This window comes from Gobius niger (assembly GCF_951799975.1).
Source record: "Gobius niger genome assembly, chromosome: 2".
NCBI lineage: Eukaryota > Metazoa > Chordata > Actinopteri > Gobiiformes > Gobiidae > Gobius > Gobius niger.
In genome coordinates, this window is record NC_136853.1 from 41,898,636 (window position 1) to 41,921,447 (window position 22,812).

Genomic DNA, 22,812 nt, shown 5'->3' on the forward strand with positions numbered 1-22,812 from the left:
TTCATACGGCTGTAACATGTCAGAGATGTACTTTGGTGCTAAACCATGAAAAGACTTGTACACGAGCAGAGCTGTTTTAAAGTCTATTCTCTGAGTGACAGGAAGCCAGTGCAGAGACCGGAGCACTGGACTAATATGGTCATATTTCCTGGTTCTTGTCAGGACTCGAGCAGCAGCGTTCTGGATGTACTGTAGCTGTCTGATAGCTCGTTTAGAGAGGCCAGTGAGTAGGCCGTTACAGTAGTCTAACCTGCTGGAGACAAATGCATGGATAAGTCTCTCTAAGTCTGGTTTTGACACTATTCCTCTGATCTTAGCAATGTTTTTCAGATGGTAAAAAGCTGCTGATGTTATTGCTTTGATGTGGCTGTTTAAGTTCAGGTCTGAGTCCATGATCACTCCTAGATTTCTAACCTGATTTTTTGGTTTTAGAGAGAGAGACTCAAGGTGACTGACAACACTTTGTCTTTGTGCCTGTGGGCCAAAAACAATGATCTCCAGTTTTGTCTGAGTTTAGTTGGAGAAAGTTGTTTTGCATCCACAAACTGATCTGTTGGATGCAGTGACAGAGTGTATCTACAGGCCCATGTTCACCAGCCGTCAGTGACACGTAGATTTGAGTGTCATCTGCATAGTTGTGGTACGACACATTGTTGCTGTTTATTAGCTGACCCAATGGAAGCATGTACAAGTTGAATAAGAGGGGTCCCAAGATTGACCCCTGGGGGACTCCACAGGTCATGGCAATTTTGTCTGAGACACAGTTGCCAATTTCAACAAAGTACGTCCTGTCCTCGAGATAGGACTTAAACCAGTTTAGAGCAGTACCAGAGATTCCCACCCAGTTTTCTAGCCTGTGAAGTAAGATCCCGTGGTCCACTGTGTCAAAGGCAGCGCTCAGGTCCAGCAGAACTAAGACTGAGACCTTACCTGCGTTGGTGTTCATGCGGATATCATTTGTCACCTTGATCAGAGCTGTCTCAGTGCTGTGGTGGGGCCTAAAGCCTGACTGGAAAGTATCAAACACATTGTTAGACAGGAGAAAGTAAGTGAGCTGCTGATATACTACTTTCTCTAAGACTTTTCCTAAGAATGGCAGGTTTGATATGGGCCGGTAGTTGTTCATTACCTTGGCATCAAGGCTGCTCTTTTTTAGAAGAGGCTTAATGACTGCTGTTTTCAAGGCCTTTGGAAATGCTCCAGTCTGGAGTGAGATGTTAACTAACTGAGCAAGTTGTGGTAACAAGCTGGTCAGCACAGACTTCAGAAATCTAGTGGGTAATTCATCAAGGCAGCATGTACATGAACTCAGACCAGAGATAACCTCTTCGATTGTTTTGTCAGTAACAGGTGTGAAATGTGTCAGCTCAAGGTGTTTATCTGGTGGCAGAGTTTCTTTTTGTGTTGTGGAATTTATGGCATTTTTAATGCTTTGGACTTTGTCATAGAAAAATATTGCAAACTCATTACACTTAGATGTCGAGATTAGTTCTAGGGGCAGTGAAACTGGAGGGTTAGTTAATCTGTTTACTGTGGAAAACAGAACACGAGAATTGTTTCTGCAGTTTGCAATGATTTTAGAGACTTCTCCCTTGCTCCACGCAAAATCTGGTTGAACACACAAAGTACTTCTTTGTAAACCTCAAAATGAACCTGGAGCTTTGACTTGCGCCATTTCCGTTCAGCTTTTCGGCACTCCCTTTTCTGTGCCCTGACCGAAACTTCACTTCTCCAAGGTGCCTTTTGCCTATTGTTAACCATTTTAACCTTGACAGGAGCAATAGTATCCAAAACATTTAAGACCCTTGATGTGTAAGAGTCCAACAGATTATCAACATTAGAACATGGGGCATTTTCAAATCTGATCATCTCCATAAACTGTGTCTTCGTTTTATCATTTATGTGTCTTCTTTGAATAACTCCAGGCCCGACCACTGGTTTAGGTGTAACACACAGGTCAAAGAAGACACAAAAATGATCAGATAATGCAACATTAACAACATTCACATTTGATATATTAACACCTTTTGTAATAACTAGATCTAGAGTGTGGCCTTTGTTGTGAGTCGCCTCACTCACGTGCTGAGTTAAACCAAACATTTCAAGGACAGCACTGAGTTCTTTTGCATGCCTGTCGTTGGTCACATCCACATGCACATTAAAATCACCTGAAATTACTAAACAATCGAAATCAATGCATATAAATGACAGTAATTGAGTAAAATCTTCAATAAAACAGTTCTGTGGTGGTTTGTAAATAGTCATATAAAGTATGGAAGATTGTTTTATCTCAATTTTGAATGACACATACTCAAACGATGGAAAAACCCCAAATGACAATTTTTGCAGGAGTAAATTGTCCTTGAATATGGCACAAACACCCCCACCCCTCTGGTTTTGGCGTGTTTCAGACACAAAATTGAAGTGAGATGGACTACACTCAATCAAAACTGCATTACCAGTGTTTTTGTCTAGCCATGTTTCAGTTAAAAACATAAAATCTAGATTATGAGAGGAAATAAAACTATTTATTAAAAAGGACTTGTTTTTTAGCGATCTGACATTGAGTACAGCATGTTTGAGATTTATCTGTGTTTGAGTGGGTGGAATCTTTTTGCAGGGGACATGGATTAGATTTCTTTGATTGGACGGTCTGACTGTCCCTCTCTTATCTAATCTATGTTGTTTGACAGTATTAATTGTCTTGTAAGAAGACACACCCTCTATGGACCTCTGGTTGGTTTTGAGTTTGCTATGTATGGTAGCAACGCAGAGGCCCCTAATGTCCTAGACAGCAGCAGTGAAGCTGCTGGAGATAACAGCTGTGGGCGCCGGTGGTGGGGGCCGAGCTGGGGAGACCTTGGTTTGTGAAAAAGGCGGAGGTGGGAGAGGGGCATGATGCTTCTTTGGGGATGAAAGCCTTGGTCTTGACGCAATTGGAGTGAGGGGAGTCATTTTAGTCCCATGTTTGATCAAGTTTTCAAGATGGTTGGAAAATCCCATAGGTGACTCTGGGGATGGGAACAATTCAGAAAAGTCTCTGGAGGGTGTAGATGTAGTAGTCGGGCTCAAGGCCTGTGGTGGAGTAAGAGAAAGTGCTCCTTCGGCTGAATCGTTTTATATAGGTGCAGGTGGTGCTGAAGCTGAGCTTTTCCCCGGAGATGCAGGTGGTGATGCTGCTATTGTTGAAACGCTTTCTGGAGATGCGGGTGGTGCTGGTGCAGCTAAATCCTTAACTGCTGCTGAGTCTATAGGTGCAGATGGTGCTGCTGTGGCTGAATCCTTAAATGTGGCTGATTCCATAGGTGCAGGTGGTGCTGCTATGGCTGAAACCATTACTGCAGCTGAGTCCTTTACTGCAGGTGCAGATGACGCAGTTTAGTGGTGCTTGCTAGCCTAGTGCTACCCCATGTGCTACCCCATGATTTTGAAGAGGTTTTTAATGCAGGGTACTAGTTACCATAGACATGCACTAGCCTAGCACTAGCCTAGCACCACTAAACTCTAGTATATGGACGCCATGAATGAAAATCAAAAAATATATCCAGAAATCAACACTCTGGATAACTAGGAAATGAGGCCCTATGTCAAAAATCCTGAAATATCCCTTTAATATCAATAAAATACACAATAGATAATTATAGTTATAGTATAAACCGACCTGCCAACCTTGAGTTCCACACCAAGGAGCATCTGTTCATATCATGTTCTTGTTATTTTTATCGCTGTTTGTTAATATTATTTATTTCTTATGTATTAAATATGTGTAATCATTGTGATCTAGCAACATATTGGGTCAAAGTGAGAGTACACGTCCAGCGTTGGATGTAGGATTGTCAAGTCAAAGCCAAGTGGTTGTAAAACAGGCCAATCAAAATGTGACAAGTGATTATTATAAGTACGATCGTCTCAGGTTTATTAAAAGCCCCTTTAGACAGGTGTTGAAAATTAGCACTTGTGATGACACTTTAAGTCAATGCATCTGGTTCACACAATGTTTTTGCCATGTCCATATTAAGTGAATAAGTAAACACATATTCAATATAAGCTCTTTACTCTGTGCCCTGTAAAAGTAGGAGACACTTCCATTTGGTTTGCCTTCATTTTCAGTGAGTGAAAACCAAAGAGAAAGACAAATGGTCTTAACTTATATAGCGCTTTTCCACCTACATTAGGCACTCAAAGCACTTTACAGCAAGGATCTACTCACCCATTCATACTCTCATTCATACACCAATGCACGCAGACACTGGGGGCAATGTGGGTGAAGTGTCTTGCCTTGAGCATGTCTGGTGTTAAAATTTTAGTTGTGCTGCCTAATGCATTGGTTTTTCGTTTTCTCAGCTTTTTGGTCAGAAAACAGTATTTTGGGTGATTTAACCTATTTTTAATAAAGAACAGAAAGAGGTACAAACAAACTTTTAAATGAAAGAAGAGAGTCTAATCTTTCTTTTGGTGGGTTTTGTATTGACATAGACCTAGACCTACATTTTCTGTGGGTCTTGAAAAAACAGTAAAAATCCTGAATAATCTCTGGCAGTGGGGAGCTCTCTGATTTGAAAATGGCTGGCAGTCAATGAGTTAATGGAGGGGTTTCTAAAGAGCAGGTCATATGATTTATGATATGATTTTTTTTATTGACATATGATGCAAATTCAATGGTAAATTGCTCAAAATGAGGAAGAAAAGGTTATTTTTTGACTCGAAATACAAATGATCAAGTCTGTGCAGGTTTGTGTTCCCCCCACATGTATGAACTCGGCTCATTCAGAAAAGCAGGCGCACGCTTGATGTAGCTAATACCTTGTTACCCCGGCAACCGAGTATCTTCGTTGAAAACCCGCTCCGCCCCCGGGTCACGATCGGCTACCCGCCAACCACAGCCATAGCAGCACCAATCCGACATCGAAACAAAACATCACGACCACATGCAGCAAGCAGTTAAGGGCCCGACGGTGCCAGATAGAAAGGGGCAATGTGTTAACGCTACACTGGAGTCAAAGACATGTGGCAAATGTTGACAGATGCTGTGCTGATGCATGAGCCACCAAGTTGGATCACTTTTTATGTGCAGTCTCCCATTAATGTGAATATTTGTAGTGTAACATATTCAGAAAAGAGGACGCTCTTCTTGAGGTTTTTATACTAAATTATCAAAAGATTTAATTCCCAACTTTACCTCCTTAAAATGAAATGGTTAACCTCTTACCTCTTAACACCTCCCGTTCGGCTTTACCCAAATCTCATAAGCTTCTCAAGTGGAGCTTACAGCCGCTAGGGCAGTGTTACACCTCATCTGAAAGCTAAACCCCAAAAGCCTGATCTAGATGGATATTTTTCCTTGTGATGATGCCTTGTTTTCACGTTCTTTTTCATCTCAGCTTTCACTTTTTTGTTGCTCTTTTGTGGCTTTTTCTGTCATTTTTTGATGCTTTTTTGTGGCTTCTTCATCCTCGTTTTCATCTCGTTTTTGTTGCTATATTGACACTTTTTTTTTCAAGAAGCTTTTAGATTTGGAAATGCCATACTAGAGAAAATGCGCTCAGTTAAGATGGGTGGTTAGAGGTTAATTCAAATTCAATATAAAAAAAATCCTTTTGAAAGTCCTTTTATTTGAAGAGTTTAGTGGTTCTAGGCTAGTGCTAGGCTAGTGCATGTCTATGGTAACTAGTAGCCTGCATTAAAAACAGTCTGACCCGAGCACAGTGCACCTGAGGCAAATCACTTATAACACCAGACTACCGATGTAAATGTCTGTGTTGACTGAATATTTTTTTTAAATATAACCATTTAGCATTTAAAAGAACTTATATTTGAGCAGCATCAGCTTCCTGGTTGTAGCTACGCAGCGGCGGAGTGATCTGCTAGCTTACCGGATCTACAGTAGTCTGTTTACCTGCGGGCGGCATTACTACACGTGGAATTCACAAAGGAGCTTTCTACAGATAAAATATGGTAACATTTTGAGGACTACCCGATTATTTCAAAGAGGTTTTAATGCAGGCTACTAGTTACCATAGAGATGCGCTAGCCTAGCACTAGCCTAGCACCACTAAACTCTTCAAATACAAGGACTGCATGAATGAAAATAAAAAAATATCTCCAGAAATCAACAGCACTCTGGATAACTAGGAAATTAGGCCCTATGTCGAAAATCCTGAAATATCCCTTTAAAATCAAAAAGGGATCAAAATAAAAAAATCCTTTTGAAAGAGCAAACAAAAAGTGGAAGTATTGTATTTGCACAGTCAATACAGCTAAGTGGCTGTTAACATCATAAATTCCCTCTGCCCCTATGTACTTTGTGTGGATGTTTTGTCTCGACCACAGTTGCTCCGCGAAGCATCAAGAAGCGGCAGGTTGTTTACACAAACAATAAATGGCCCGAAATTCCCTAAAGGTCTAAAGCATTTTAATGTGTTGCTTTTTAGCTGAAGCTGCCGCGAGGCGTATGTGAGCGATGACAATTCAACATTATGTTATTAAACACTATCATTAAGCTAATTCAACTGCACTGTGCAAATCACACAAAATGAGAAAGGCTCTCAGCCAATTATACAAATGGAGCCATTACAGTAAAATGACAGTAAGTGGATGGACCGGAGTAATGGGCCTCTCTGAGTGAACGGCACTCCACAAGCTCAGAAGACAACACATTTACATCCTATAAAACACATTGGCTGTTTTAAAAGGTGGAAGGGACACATTATAAGGTCATTAAAGAAGGTTTCCATGTTGGGAAAATATTCCTTTGTCCTTTGTCTTTTATTTGAAAATATGAAGTGCTGAAACCTAACGTAAATTTGAGGTACATTATATGAGGCAAAAAAAATTCGACTTTGACCCTGGTTTACACTGCGTTCCAAATTATTATGCAAATAACATTTTTCTAAGATTTTCTAAATTGTCAACTCAAATGAGAGTCAGCATAATTTTCAAGTCTTTAACTGGTAGAGGACCATTTAAATGTGGTTGAAAAAATCTCCCAAAAATTAATGTAGTAAAAACCTCAATCTACTTTTCCACATTATTATGCAACTCATCGTTTCAATACATTTTAAAGCTTGTAATTAACTGAAAATGGTCATTTGTTGAATTTGTAGCATTAGGAGGTCATATTTACTGAAATCAAAAGCTATTTCAATCAAAAAAATCTTAACAGGTCAAGTTATATTTTACCATAGGAGCCCTTGTGTGACTTCAAAATTCTTAAATCCATTAAACTTGTGCGTTTTTGGAGAGTCTCTGCTTGGATTTCTTTGCAGGATGTCAGAATAGCATCCCAGAGCTGCTGTTTGGTTGAAAACTGCCTCCCACCCTCATAGAAGTTGTTTTTGTTGAGGCTCCAAAGGTTCTCAATAGGGTTGAGGTCAGGGGAGGAGGGGGTCCACATCATGAGTTTCTCTCCTTTTATGCCCATAGCAGCCAGTGATGCAGAGGTATTCTTTACAGCAGAACGTGGTGTGTTGTCATGCATGTAGATGATCTTGATGCAGTGTGTTTAATATATATATTTTTTTGTCTTTCAAACTTTTGCGATGTTGATTTGATTGTGATTACTCTTGCAGCCTGTGATTGGACATTTTGAGAATTTAATCTTTTAAATCAACAAAAGCAACAAAAAGAAGCCAGTGGAAAGGTTAAGATGGGTGTTCATAGAGCAATCTCACCTGGTAGCTTTGGTTAGTCATTCATGAGAGAGTAGCCAAGTAAACAATGATGCCAACAGTTGGTGAGGCAAGCAACAGCAGCCCCGGATACAAAAATGAGATTGAGTGATTGCTAAAGAGGAGACATTATTATACTGTATTGTACAAAGCAACTTTTGTTTTGAAAAGCAGAGTGGGAGTGTTGCTCACTCTTCCTTTCCAGAGTCATGGAAAAATGTTTTTTGAGATGCACCGATCCAGCTTTTTTTGCTTCTGATACTTGGGTTTTTAGTGTCTGCTGATATTAACCGATACTAAGAGACTTCCTTTCTTTCTCTGGATGAAGAGGTGAATGATCCTCTTTACATTTCAATATCAAGAAAGCCTTATGTTCTCTTGCCAATGAGATGAATAAATCAATGTAAAAACAAGGATCATTGGACTTTTCTGCACTAAATATCCTTGGCTACATGACAGGGCTATAGATTGCATTCCCCTCACCATGACAGACTCTCCCACCCCCATCTCCATCGTGGAATCCTTCCATTTCCTGGGCACCACCATCACACAGGACCTCAAATGGAAGCCAACCATCAGCTCCCTCACCAAGAAGGCCCAGCAGAGGATGTTCTTCAGGGGCAGCTGAGGAAACTTCAGCCTCCAACCAAGATGCCAGTTCTACATGGCCATCCACACCTCCTCCATCACAGTGTGGTTCCCCGGTGCTACAGAACGGGACAAGCATGGACTGCAGTGCATTGTGCTGCCGCTGAGAAGGTGATTGGCTGAGAGCCCCCATCTCTCCAGGACCTGGAGATGTGTGGGTCGGATCACAGCTGACCCTTCTCACCCTGGACAGGGACTATTCACCCCTCTCCCCTCAAGCAGGAGGCTACGGTCTATCAAGACCCTTACCTCCCGCCACTTGAACAGTTTGAGCCCCTTCGCCATCAGACTCATGAACAAAAACAAGACCCAATAACTCTGTATCAGACTCGTGAATGTAATCTGCTCTATTTCACTATATGGCATGTCCACACTCGTATTTGCTGCTAACACTCAATGCTCCTGTACATCTGTAACACTCGCGCTGTTGCTCTATGTCAAATTGTTGTTTTCTTTATCATAGCTACTTACGTACATATGCCCATATAGTTTAAAGTTCTATAGTTTATTATTTAACTAGGATTTGTGTTATGTGTTTTTTGTTTCTTGTTGCACGATCGACCAAAAAAAAATCCTAGTTGTGAACCTGTTTTTTACCACGGAAATAAAACCGATTCTGTTTCTGAATATTAAGCGATTGAATTCTCCAGGTTCTGCCCTTCAAATGAGTCGCATGTCCATATTCACTTCGATTTAGCTGGTGAAAGTTGTGTTTTTAAAACGGTAAGAGTCAAAATGGGTATCTGTTCAGTATGGGATATTTGCAGCCGATACCCGATATTGTATTTTTTCCAATATCTGATACCAGTATTGGATCGGTGCATCCCTAATGGTGATATTAGACGAGTAAATGGGACAATTTCACTTTATACTGATTGTGGCCAAAAAGCACTTTTTTATTGTATGTCGTTATCATTTCAGAATCAAACATGAAAACATTGTGGCGCTGGAGGACATCTATGAAAGCCCAGATCACCTCTATCTCATCATGCAGCTGTGAGTACAAGTTCAAATTGAAAATTACCTGTGTTTTTTATTGTTTCCACTTTGAATGAACATAGATGGCTTTTCTTTTCTTGTGTGCGTGTGACAGCTACCGATTTATATCTTATAATTAATGTTATTTGCAGCCCACTCGCTCATATGCATCACACCTCCTCCTGTTCCCTTCCCCCTCTCTCTGTCGCGATGACCTGGCAATTTGAATTGTACATGACATTTCTCTCTCCCTGCCTTTTCCCCCTCTCCTCCCGCTCTCTTTCTTTGAAATGTCTACTCTAAGCTCCTCAGATTACACTGAGTAGGTTGAGTTTCCTTGAGCTCCACTGACCTCCTGCTTATACACAACACTGAGTTTAGCTTTGATTTACAACCTTGGATTACACAATACTGCTATATTTGCTTCTGTGCACTTATGGCCTGATTTACTGAGCCAGGGGCTGAATTGCGAGTAGTGCTTAAAATGAGCAAGTGCTGTTTTGTGGGCGTGTTCCATCTGATTTACCATTAGGAGCGGCGCGTTTTATAAGTGCCGCAAATTTGAAATGTAAATGAGTTTACACTGTGAGCAGAGCATGTGCAAAACTGCTGCTGCTGCACTTGTATACCTGAGCACCTTTGAGGGAACAGACACATTTAAAAAGTCATGGTGGATAAATGTCCGATTTTTATAATATTGCTATACTAAAGAAGAACGAAGTAACTTGTTTCCCTTCACAAATCCTTTCTGCAGTCCCTCTGGGGGTAATACAAGTGTTAATGGGATGATTGGGGGGTCTTTCATCTCCCCCTGGTGGAAAACCACAATTGCAACTTTGCATGCACTGGGCCGAAGTCACCAATACACACTAATGGAATCACGAAGAAGAAGCTAACAGGCTAACGGGCTAAGCTAACTGCGGACAAGCGCCACTTAAACAGTATTTACAGCCAAGTTTGCGTGAAAAATATGATCTCCATTGTGTAATTGGATGTACAATATCCCTCTCTCCCTTTTCTGTCAGCGTAGTATTTACCCTCACGGACAATTAATGAGTAAAAAAAACGTAACATGCTGCGACACTTGCAGTGGCTCTTATGGCCTCTAGGGGCATGAGTTACTTAGTTCAGTGCTTTAAATTTGACAATATTTATTTGTTATAGCTATTAAAGCTAAACTAAATCTTAGGCTTTAGAGCAGTGGTGCCTAAAGTACGGCCTGGGGGCCAAATGCGCCCCTCAGACCAAAATTTGGTGGCCCTCAAATTTTGTTGAATTTGCACATGTCACCAGAGATTATAGTTTTTACTGTAAATTTAAAGGAATAGGCCACCGTTTTTACATACTAAGATATGTTCTTAGCTCACTTTAGACGTGTTAATATATCCCCGTCTGGTCTTTGTCCGTGCGCTCTGTCACGCAAACGGAGCACATACGCAGCCTCTCCCACATGTCACATAGCTCCGAAAAAGCTCACGATAGAAGCTACCAAGCTCTTCCACGTGTTCCCTATTTAAATAAAGTTACGTGAAGTGTTTTCATGCGAAGTATATTTACACAGAAATGTAGCATGTCGACTTTATAAGCAAATAAAAAGGGGCACTATATTGTGAGGCGTAATGATACGAGGAGCAAAACGTCCGCGCAGTAACTCCTAAAGGTTATTGACGGAAGTGAGCGGGGGAAGTCTTTAGGAGTTACTACGCGGACGCTGTGCTCCTCGTATCATTACGCTTCACAATATAGTCCCCCTTTTTATTTGCTTATAAAATCGACATGCTACATTTCTGGGTAAATATACTTCGCATGAAAACACTTCACGTAACTTTATTTAAATAGGGAACACGTGGAAGAGCTTGGTAGCTTCTATCGTGAGCTTTTTCGGAGCTATGTGACATGTGGGAGAGGCTGCGTATGTGCTCCGTTTGCGTGACAGAGCGCGCGGACAAAGACCAGACGGGGATATATTAACACGACTAAAGTGAGCTAAGAACATATCTTAGTATGTAAAAACGGTGGCCTATTCCTTTAAGAATTCTACACAATTATGGCCTCAAAAACGTAAGCGGTTATGCTTCCAAGTAAAGGTGTGAGGCACAGTCAAAACCTCTCTTAAAAGCATCCAGTTGAATGTTTCAACGTGTTGACCCCTGCTTTGTGGCCGTCAGAGCCGTACAAACTTCAAAATGTGGCCCTCAATAAAAAACGTTTGGACACTCCCGTCTTGTCACCTTAGAGGGATATTTCAGGATTTTTGACATAGGGCCTCATTTCCTAGTTATCCAGAGTGTTGCTGGTACCTGGAGATATTTTTTTTGTAATTCATGCAGTTCTTATATTTGAAGAGTTGCGTGGCACGAGGCTAGTGCTAGGCTAGCGCATTTCTACGATATCAGTTAGTCTGCATTAAAAACAGTCTGACTCCACAGTGCACCTGAGGCAAATCACTTATAACACCAGACTAACCATATAAATGTCTGTGTCGATAGAGTAATTTTACCCATATTGCATTTTAAAGAACTTATATGTGAGCAGCATCAGCTTCGTGGTTGTATAAGCCAGTGGTTCTCAACCTGGGGGTCGCAAGACAAATTTGGGGGTCGCCAGATCATTTAGATAAAATATACATATTTTCATTAGCATATAATCTAATGTTTTATTGGAGCATGTGTTTGCTATTTTACCAGAGTGCCATTATTTGTCCCATCTTTGATGAATTTTATTTCAGCCATTTGTTTTTCTTTTCTTTGTTTTTTAAGAATTATGTAGGTTAATGTTCCTATTTCTCACATTGTGACCCAGGCGGGGGTCACGAATCCCTTTACCTGTTTAAATGGGGGTCATGGCTCCAAAAGGTTGAGAACCACTGGTATAAGCTACGCAGCGGTGGAGGGATCTGCTAGAAAATAGTCCCTCAAAATGCAATCATTCATGTGATGCAAGGTCAGTTATATTCCAAAAATTATTCTATCGATACAAACATTTATATGGTTAGTCTGGGGTTATAAGTGATTTGCCTCAAGTGAACTGTGGAGTCAGACTGTTTTTAATGCAGGCTAGCTGATACCATAGAAATACGTTAGCCTTGCACAAGCCTAGCGCCACGAAACTCTTTAAATATGAGAACTGCATGAATTACAAGAAAAAATATTGCCAGAAATCAGCAAAACTCTGGATAACTAGGAAATGAGGCCCTGTCAAAAATCCTGAAATATCCCTTTAAATATGGAGGTGCAGGGGAAAGCAAAGCATTCATCCGGCGCCTCCACAAAAGCACAGTTTGAAACGGGAAAATGTAATTGCACGAGCGAGCACGTATGGCACACAATGGGGACTCCAAGGAATAGGTGAACGGAGGTATCATCAATAAGCCGTGCATTATGCTTAAGGATTTAAAAGGACGTGGGGCCGACTCCTGTAAGCCATTTGATGGACAGCTGTTGTGCAATGTTCCTGCTAGGCTGCGAATGCAAAATCTTATTTCATTCATTTCATTAGGAAAAATGCTGAGAACTATTTCATATTTACAATGTTGGCCTGAAAATAAATTCTGAGTTGAGAAAAGCGCTTATTAACAGTTCTCACGGCGCTGGAGGGAGTCGCGTAATGTCTCATGGTCAGCTCAGCAAGAGTCAGCATCTCCCCGTCATATATGTAGGGGATGAACAGGGGTTGGAGAGAGCAGATGGACTTTATTCATTTAGCAGCACTAAGTTTTGGCTTTAGTTCTCACACGGTATAGCCTCATTTAGCTACAGCCTGTGAATAACAGGAAAAATACTTAGAATTGTTCCTACCTTACCATTTACTACACAGTTTAGCTTATAGTTTTGCACTTTATCTCGACCTCGAAATTTCAACTGGAACACGCACTCCGGAAACGGGGAACATAATCACCCGAGCAGGAGCGTTTAAAGATGGCTGTGACATGTAACAAATGTAAAGCTTATTTGGCAGATGTTTCCCAAATAAACTTGTTAAATGTTAACAGTTAAAAGGACATTATGAAGCTATGCAGACATATCACTGTCAATTATTATAAGTCCATTAACACTGTATTACTATATTTTATAACAGTACAATGAAGTTCCTTTGTAAACTGATCATGATGCTCTTAAAGGGGCTAGATGCAAGTTGGCCATTTTATACTCACTGCTGCCACCTCGGGTCATACGTGTAACTGCACCTTCTATATTAAGCTCGTGCATGACGGCAATTCAGACCCGAAGTAGCAACAGGATTTTAGAGCCAGTTGTGAATAGGTCTGGGCTCATTTTACACATTAGTAAATACATATACATATACTGGAACACTACAATTCGGAGAAAACGTTTGCACTTTCGAAAATTTCTTATGATTAATGTAATGATTATAATTTTTTTGAAAAAGATCATAGCTTTATAATTAAAGCCAAAAAAAAGATCAAAGAAGCTCAAAATATTTCAGTTTTAATATGAAACCACAATACAGAGAAGCCTCTCTGAAATAAAGAAAAACATTCTGCCAGGGAGGACCTGACTCTCCGCTAAGGGTCATGCTGGTCGGTGTGGCCACAGAGCGCACGTCACTCACAATGGTCCAAGGCACCGCTCAGGGTGTTTGTGTGTTTGCTCAGACACATAAGCAAAGGGAACGGTGCTGCTGTGAACTGCTCCATTTCATGGTTATACAGATGAGAACCAAGGCTAAAGTGCTGCAGGTGAAGTGTGTTTTCTTCCTCTTTGTACGTCCTCAAAACAACGCAATTATGAGATTAAAAAAACAGCTATGGGAGTGTTGCGCAGGGTCGTGATGTGTGTTGAATATAGTAAAGCAAATCATGAGGAAGGAAAATATTGCGATAAACGATATTATTGCGGACCACTTGATGCCACTGAAACCAGCTAAAAAATAATGAAAATCTTTGCAATTCCTTGTTCGAAAAGTTCATAGTAACCTTTCCTTTTTAACACATGAGTTGCATTTAGACCCGTCATGATTTTGAAGTTTGATATATTGTGTCAGGAAAATATCACGATAAACGATAATATCGACTCTGAAGATACCAGATACTTTCAATTTTAAAGCATGAAAATGACAGTAAATCTGCGTTCTAAAAGTGCTTTATCTCACCCTAAAATACCACACAAGCTGCAAAAACATGAAATATAATCTAGCACAATGTACTTCAGTTACAAATTATACTTTTAGACAGAAAAAATAGGGGGGAAATGCTAATAAACGTACAGACGATAAATACCCAGCCCAAAAATGCATCGTTTATCTAATTTTTCAAACGATAAATCGACATAGTAATTATCGTGACAACCCTACAATATACAAACATTTGAAAATATTCTTCACGCCCCATTGGTTTCACAAATTGCAATATTATGTGATAAATACAACAGCACCCGCTAAACTTAATCATTTGCATTTTCTCTTTTTCTTAATGTTCCTAGATAAGCTATTTTCTAGACTGCTATTCCTTAAATATTTTGGCGTCTACTGTTACCTCTCTCTTTGCCATAGCTGTTTTATAAAAAAAAAAAAAAAAAAAGCTTTTGTTGCATTTTACACAAGTTCCACAAGTGTCTTTAAAGCTGCACTGAGGTAGTTCTTCACTCCGGACTCTGTGACTGAAGCCTGACTGCCACAACCAACCACAACCCCATCCGATCCCACGCTTTACAAAGTTCCGCTGTTTTAGGAATAGATCAGTAGTTCTGAATATTCAAAGCTATCAAACCTATTTGCACGGTGGCGCAGCGGTTTGCGCTCACAGCTAGAAGGTCCGGGGTTCGATTCCCACCTGGACAGGGCCACTCTGTGTGGAGCTTGCATGTTCTCCCCGTGTCTGCGTAGGTTTCCTCCGGGTTTCCCCTATCACTAAAAACATGTACAACAGATTCTCCTCTGGGGCCAGGACTCCCCTGAAAAAGAGATTCTTAATCTCAGTGGGACTATCCTGGTTAAATAAAGGTCAATAAAGAATAACAAAAATAAATTTACTGTATTTGAAGTAATTTTTGGGAAAGGTTTGCAGCCCACTGAAAAGGGTCTTATAGTTAACGCTTGTGAGTTTTCGCATTTTAGTCTGAAATTATGCCTCTGGATGTGAATATATGTGACCTGAATCTTGTTTTTACAGGTAAACATGAATTGTAAATCTAATCCCAATCTCAATAATCGGAAGCTATTTTTCCAAACTTGTGCAACCCTATGGGTAGAAAAAGGAAACGATGCTTCTTCCAAACTAAAGCTCTTAAGTCAAGTAATTAAGTAATTAAGTAATTTAGGCCTGATTGGATTAATCCAAATGTGTTGCCAAAGCAGTGTCACAACAAACAAGTGGCCTGTCGCAACATGGGATTAAGCTTGTAAGAGGAAGATCAAATGGTCAACTGTATAGATTCCGAGGATTTGCGTAAGTATTTGCTAAAAATAAGATGATACTGACAGAATGACTTTTCCATTGTGTCCTTTTAAAGTCATAGTACCTAACATCTAACCCAATAGAATAATACAACACGTTATCAATCTGACTTGTGGAGACATTGGCATGATTCCGGAAATACGTTTAATTGAATTGAATATAAATTACAATCATAATTTTAGTTATGGTTATTTTTTAGGAGGAGGTGTGTGTGGATCGGGAAGTTTGGTTATCTCTGCTGAGACTGCTGCCCCCGCGACCCAGCCCCGGATAAAGCGGAAGAAAATGGATGGTTATTTTTTATTGTTGAACCGCTCTTATAATCGTTAATATAGTCCCATTTGCACAGATTACTTTGGGACTTTAAACTGAAATTACCTCAGGATGTAGGTAATGTTAATGGATATTCACATTCGCAAAGTATTCACATTGTAACGTTCGCCATGACAAGAAGTCATTAGGAAGGAGGGAGGGAAAGGAGCCTCAATGCTTCTTATCATACCTCCTTTAGCCTAGGGACCTCTGGTGGTTCCTCACCAGCGTTAGGAGCTATGTGCCATCCCATAAGCCACCGCTTTGGGATGCCATGATGAACCGCATCCGTAATATGTGGCTGGAATTTTACTCTTCTCCTTAAATAGGAGTCTTTTAACCTTCTCTCTCTGAAACAGCCTCCTTGATCTACACTTTGAACCAAACACATCCAAACTATTCCACAGAGCCTCCATGTTGGTTGAGCTATGCAATGTTGCCAAGACAATGGAGTTGAGCTTGCGATGTAATATCAAATGTTTGTTGCCTCTTTTAAACTTTTTAAATGGATTAAAAGCAAAAGTGTTATTAATATAGCTTAACCTCTTAACTCCCGCCTGAACCGAGAGGATCTTTTTCCTCACGTCATCAAATTTTTTTTCCATCATTTTTTTTGTTGGGTATTCAACTCATTTTTGTATCTTTTTGTCATTTTTTTCGTCATTTTTTTTTTCAATTTTAGTAATTTTTTTGTTACATTTTTGTAATGTTTTTGTAACATTTTGTCATTTTTTTGTCATTTTTTTGTCAAATTTTTATCAAATTTTTGTCACATTTGTCATTTTTTTGTCACATTTTTGTCTTTTTTTTGTCACATTTTTATCAAATTTTTGTCAATTTTTTGTCATTTTTTTGTCATTTTTTTGTCACATTTTTGTCATTTTTTTATCACATTTTTTCGTCAATTTTTTGTCGATTTCTTGTGACATTTTTGTTACTTTTTTGCCACTTTTTCATCCATCTTTTGTCACTTTTTTGTCAATGTTTTCTCACTTTTTGTCCCATTTCCATCATTGTTTTCTCAGCTTTTTTCCAGAAGCTTCTGGACTGGGGTAAAGCCAAACTGGAGAAAATGTGCTCGGTTCAGGTGGGAGTTAAGGGGTTAAAACATACATAAATGGATGGTTTTAAAGAAACAGGCACGCACAAAGACCAGACAGGTACACATCAACTTGTCTAAGCTCAGGTAAGAACATATCTCAGTATGTAAAAACGGTGGCCTGTTCCTTTAAAGGTTTCAATCAATATCAAAGTCTTACATGTTTATTTGCACAGGACTAGAATGACCTGACCTCTAAGTTTACCAAATAACCAACCGAGTAACTTTCCTTAGACCTGTCCCTGGAAGGAATAAAAATGTTGTATCTAAAGGAAATATATAGTGCATAGTGGATTCATTTAATGGTACCAAACCCTAGCGACTAGCACACATCTGGACAGCACGGTGGCACAGTTCGATTCCCGGCCTTTCTGTGTGGAGTTTGCGTGTTCTCCCTCTAAAAACATGTACAATGGGTTAATCCTTGCACCATAGCCTGGCTCCACATCTGGAGATGGTTCCCCGGGCGCCTGCCATCTGCCACTGCCCACTGCTCCTACAGGTCCACCAGATATGAAGGATGAGTCAAATACAGAGGACACATTTTCCTACAGGGATCAATAACCTATAGCTGATCATTCAGTTTTACACTGATGTCATAGTTATGTTTTCCGTTTTTTACAACAAACTAGTTGGCCTTTCTTAAGATAATCGGTAATGTTCTGCAGTGTGGCTATGACCTATGCCCCGTCTTCGTTTGTCTAATTCATGTCAAGCGAAAGTGGTATTAAATAAGAACAGAGCTAAAGCTTCCTGTTGTTTTAGACGATGGCTTTTCAAAGAGACAGTGAAATATCAGGCTGCCATCCACTGTCTCCAGCTGAGCATAGTTCCATTGAAATATCAATGCAGTCAGATCAAACCACGTTTATGAGTTACTCTAAACAATATGGCATGTAGTAAAGTGTATTTGGGTCATGTCAAGCAGTCTACAATCTGACTACAATAACAAAGAAGAAAGAGGTGAAACGTCCGTATGAGTTACGGACGTTTCACCTCTTTCTTCAACCCAGTTTTCTATACTCAGCTGGCACTGACCTAGACTGGGAGTGTTGTCGTGCGGTGAAAGGAGTACTTTGAGGATCTCCTCTATCCCATCGTCACATTTTCCATTGGGGAAGCAGCAACTGAGGACTTGAAGGGGGACGCCCATCACCCAAGCTGAAGTCACTGATGTTGTTATAACGTTCCTTGGTGGCAGGGCTCCGGGGGTGGATGAAATTCATTCTGAGTAACTTAAGTGTCTGGATGTTGTAGGACTGTCTTGACTGACATGTCGCGTGGCGGTCAGGGACAGTGCCTCTGAATTGGCTGACCGGGGTGGTGGTCCCTCTCGTTAAGAAGGGGGTTCGGAGGGTGTGCTCCAACTATAGAAGGATCACACTCCTCAGCCTCCCCGGTTAGGTCTCCTCCAGGGTGCTGGAGAGGAGGAACCTTGGATCCAGGAGAAACAATGTGGTTTTCGTCCTGGTCGTGGCACTCTGGACCAGCTCTAATCCCTCCATCGGGTTCTCGAGGCTTCGTGGGAGTTCGCCCAACCAGCCCACATGTGGTTTGGGGAGCTGGAGAAATAAAATTACATAATACAAACTTAGTGCGTGAAACAGAGTTAACAGTTTTCTACGAGAAACACGCAAAGGCAGTGGTACATTCAGTTCCGCTCTACAAAGCAGCTCGACAAAACTTGCGCTTGCGCTGCACGGCCATTAAACATTTTTCTCAGTACTTGGTATTGCGGCAACAATGTCTTGCAATATACTGAAAGGCAATATATTTGGGTCCCAGTCAAATACTAGGGCTGGGACAATGAGTCCCCAGAAAATTTAGTTTTGAGACCAGGCATCTGCAGTCACTCTGCCTAAGAGAGACATAAGGGTGCCTTGTGAATACCCGGTGAATAGATGTTGTTCAGCAGCATTAAATTGCGTTCATCTAACTAGTTCTCAAAGCAATTGACTCTAGTGATGGTGTTCCCTCAGCAGGCACACTCACTGTAGCCTTTCAATTTGATTCAATCCACTCAAAATGCTTATGATTTTTCCAAACAAGCTGAAAATAGCAATTGCATTTTTAATTAACTACACAGAAACCAATTATCAATGTGCTTAGTGCTATGATTTCATTTGTTCTATCGCACAAAACCATTATATCCAAAGCCTTTGTGCATTTTTGCTTTGGTGTAATTGTCTTTAATCTGTGCTTTCGTGTTGATACGTGCTCAGACCAATAATGAAAGGCAGGCACTTCACAAAGAAAGTCAGAGTAAAAAATTTAAGAGGCCTGAGAAAAAAGGCTCGTATTCATCTGCCCGTATATACGCTGCAGGCTTTTCATTCCCTTAGGTTTTTGATCAAGCATTTCTGGTCATTAGTCAAGATAACCTCATCACATTGCCAAGTGAGTTGTAATTGCGGCACTTGTCCCTGATCATTTGATACGGCGGGATTCAAAGCATTTGTTCACATTTCGGCTGGTTCTGTCAAATGAATCGAGGCCTGGTGAATATTTAACGTGCGATTACAAAGTGGCAAATCAATGAGGCTCGCCAATATCTCCCAGTTCATCACAGCTCAACTTACGTAAGCTCAGAGGGGAGAGAGTGAGGGAGACACAGGACAAGGGAGAGGGATGAGAAGGGCAACAAAGGCATAAATGGGAGGTGAGGAATAGATAGAGAGGGAGGGATGGATGGGTTGGTTGGTTGGTTGGTTGGTTGGTTGGTTGGTTGGTTGGTTGGTTGGTTGGTTGGTTGGTTGGTTGGTTAATGATGGATGAATGAAGACAGAGAGATGGATGTGACATAGATGGGAAGGTGGGTGAGGGATAGATTTAAAGGGAGAGCAAGAGGGTTGGTTGGTTGGTTGGTTGGTTGGTTGGTTGGTTGGTTAATGATGGATGAATGAAGACAGAGAGATGGATGTGACATAGATGGGAAGGTGGGTGAGGGATAGATAGAGAGGGAGAGAAAGAGATGGATGGGTTGGTTGGTTAATGATGGATGAATGTTTATGTGGTGCATGATGGATAGTTTGATGGAGAGATGGACGTGACATGGATGGGAAAGTGGGTGAGGGATGGATGGACGGATGGATGGATGGATGGATGGATAGATAGAGAGGGAGAGAAAGATGGGTTAGTCGGTCTGTCGGGCAGTCGATGATGGATGAATGAAGACAGAGAGATGGATGGGACATAGATGGGAAGGTGGGTGAGGAATGGATGGAGAGAGAGAGAAAGCTATGGATGGATGGATGGATGGATGGATGGATGGATGGGAGGGTGTGTTGGTAAAGGATGGATGGATGGATGGTAATAGAGAGATGGAGATAGAGACATAGAGATTTGGGCCTGACCGATGTATCGACCGGCTGATATATCCGAAACCTCAACTCAGAAGAGCTTTAAAATGAGCCCTCCCACAATTTCTGAGGCCTCAGGAGACCAGAGAAACATTGCGGTGAGAATCACAAGTTTGTACACTTACAGTATTTTATACATTTTCACCTATTATTTACAATTTAGACTAGTTTATAATTTCGGAACCGTGATAGATAGAAACTTACCTTTTTCTTTTGGAATCTACACATTTTTGTCTTTCAGACTAATTTTCTCTAAAGTACCTACTAAATATGAATATACAGCCCCCCCTGCTGTTACAGTTCAACACTGACAAGTGTAGAAGCATCATGCACAAGATTAACAAGACATATTCAAAAAATATCAGCGGTCCATTTAATTATCTGCCAATCATATCGGTATCGGACCCCAAAGATCCATATCGGTTGAGCCCCAATAAACTAGAGATAGATGAGAGAGGGAGAGATATGGCAAAGGGGAGAGAGGGGGATGGATTGAAAGAGAGAGAGGAAAAACACATAGGATCCAGTGTTGTGTGGGCTCAGAAGAGAGAGCTGCCAGTTGTAAATTCATGCACGCTGGAAGCAGAGCAGTTTGGATCATCTTTTTGATCAACAACAGGCCATTTAGCTGTCACAGATTCTTCGAATAAAGGAGAGGAAGGCACCAAAGCACTGGCACTGAAGATTTAGCGTTTTTTGTTCTTAAGCAAGAGAAATGATAATAAGTATCGTGTAGCTGATGTTTTTGAAGATAATGGCTAATATTCATCCATTTAAGGCTGTGACTGCAAACCCAGTAATTTCACACTTATAAAATGCTTTGAGAATGACTTCTTTTCCCCTTTCCTTCTGTGAGAACTTCCTTTTTTGAAAAGCGTGTGGTGATGTTACGAAGGGCAATAGTGGGGTGTGAGGGCCCAATGGGAGGAGACTGGCTGGGAGGTTTTGTGCCCACACCTGTTCCAGTCGCAATCCTGTTGTGGTTGAGGTAGCAGTGCCGTAGAAGCGCGTTTTCGTAAGGCCACATCGTGGTGCAACACGGCTTTTGTCATCACTTTAAAATCCCCCTGCGAGGCTGTGTTCCTGACCCCAAACTGATTTTATTGTGGCCTTCAGGGAAACTTAGAATGTCCAAAAGAAAGAAAGGATTGACAAGGACCATTACAAAATGTTGAAAAAGTTAATCTGTCTAGGCTGCGTTCTGCTCACAATGAACTAGGGCTGCACGTTTTAAAGTTTTTCATTAACCAAAATTAAAATTTGGCACGATAGCGATCTTGAGCACATTTATATAAGGACAGTAAACATTTTTTATGAAAATTAAAGTAATTTGACAAAAAATTTCATTTGGTTGTTCTGATCAAAAAAGTAAATCACACCATATCACGGTCTTGACGGTGTTGCCGTACCGATGACCAGAACGTCCCGTTTGATTAGAATTCATTATCGCATAATTCAGAGCCCTGCACTTTTTCTATCTCTTCCTCATCACCAAAACCTGGTTTGTGTGGTATCAAAAGTTTCTTGAATAACCTACTTGAACAAGCACAGCCACAAACCTAAGTAGAATTTTGATATTTTAAAATACTGAAATTTTCTCCAGTTTGCAAATACGTATAGGGCCAGATAGGGCGACGTTAGACAGGTGTCATCTTGCTGTTGTGCAATGTGCCTGCGGGGGCGCCATTTATAAAAAAAACAAGAGGTCGATTGAGGCATGTTTCAATCAGTCAGTCGTTATAATATTGCGTTTCAAAATTCAAATCTAAGAACCCTTGAAAAAGAAATACAGAAAACCTAAAGGCAGAAGCAATAATACCATAGTCTACGATTGAGCGCCCCCTTGTTTTTATTTATAATATATTCATAATTATTATAATTGATAATTAGACTTCAGAATGAATATAATACTGTTTCTTTTACAAAGACATCTATTTTGAGAAGTCCCACCTGCAACAAAATACCCATATCATGATGCTTTCTAGCCTTACAAGCTTCCTCCAAATGTAATCATGGCCAAACTGTTGTGTTATTTTCAAAAGGTTGAGTAAAATGGCCCAAATAATCTTCGAGTTTTGGGGGGAATTTGACAACTCAAAATTATCGTTGGTAAATCTCACTGATCATCCACAAATTAAATTTTGTCTGACCTGGTGTCAAGCACTGTCGTATTTAACCTAGCAAAAGCCAGACAGACATTACAGTGCACATTTTATTATCATATCATTGTAGACAGGCTATTTACTTGTTGATCAATTTGTCAGTCAAAGCTAGTCTCAACAAATACCTAAAGCAATGTGATATTTAGTTTTGTGCTTGTAATTCTGTAGCAGT

At 40.6% G+C, this 22,812-nt stretch overlaps 1 protein-coding gene across 1 annotated transcript in view; it reads left to right on the forward strand.

Moving 5' to 3' along the window:
• The window catches only part of camk1da (calcium/calmodulin-dependent protein kinase 1Da), a 103,657-nt gene that overhangs the window by 56,096 nt on the left and 24,749 nt on the right, over positions 1-22,812 (forward strand). The window contains exon 3 of the mRNA XM_079552500.1: positions 9,237-9,311. Coding sequence (XP_079408626.1) covers positions 9,237-9,311 — 75 coding nt within the window. The remainder of the gene's footprint in view (positions 1-9,236; positions 9,312-22,812) is intronic.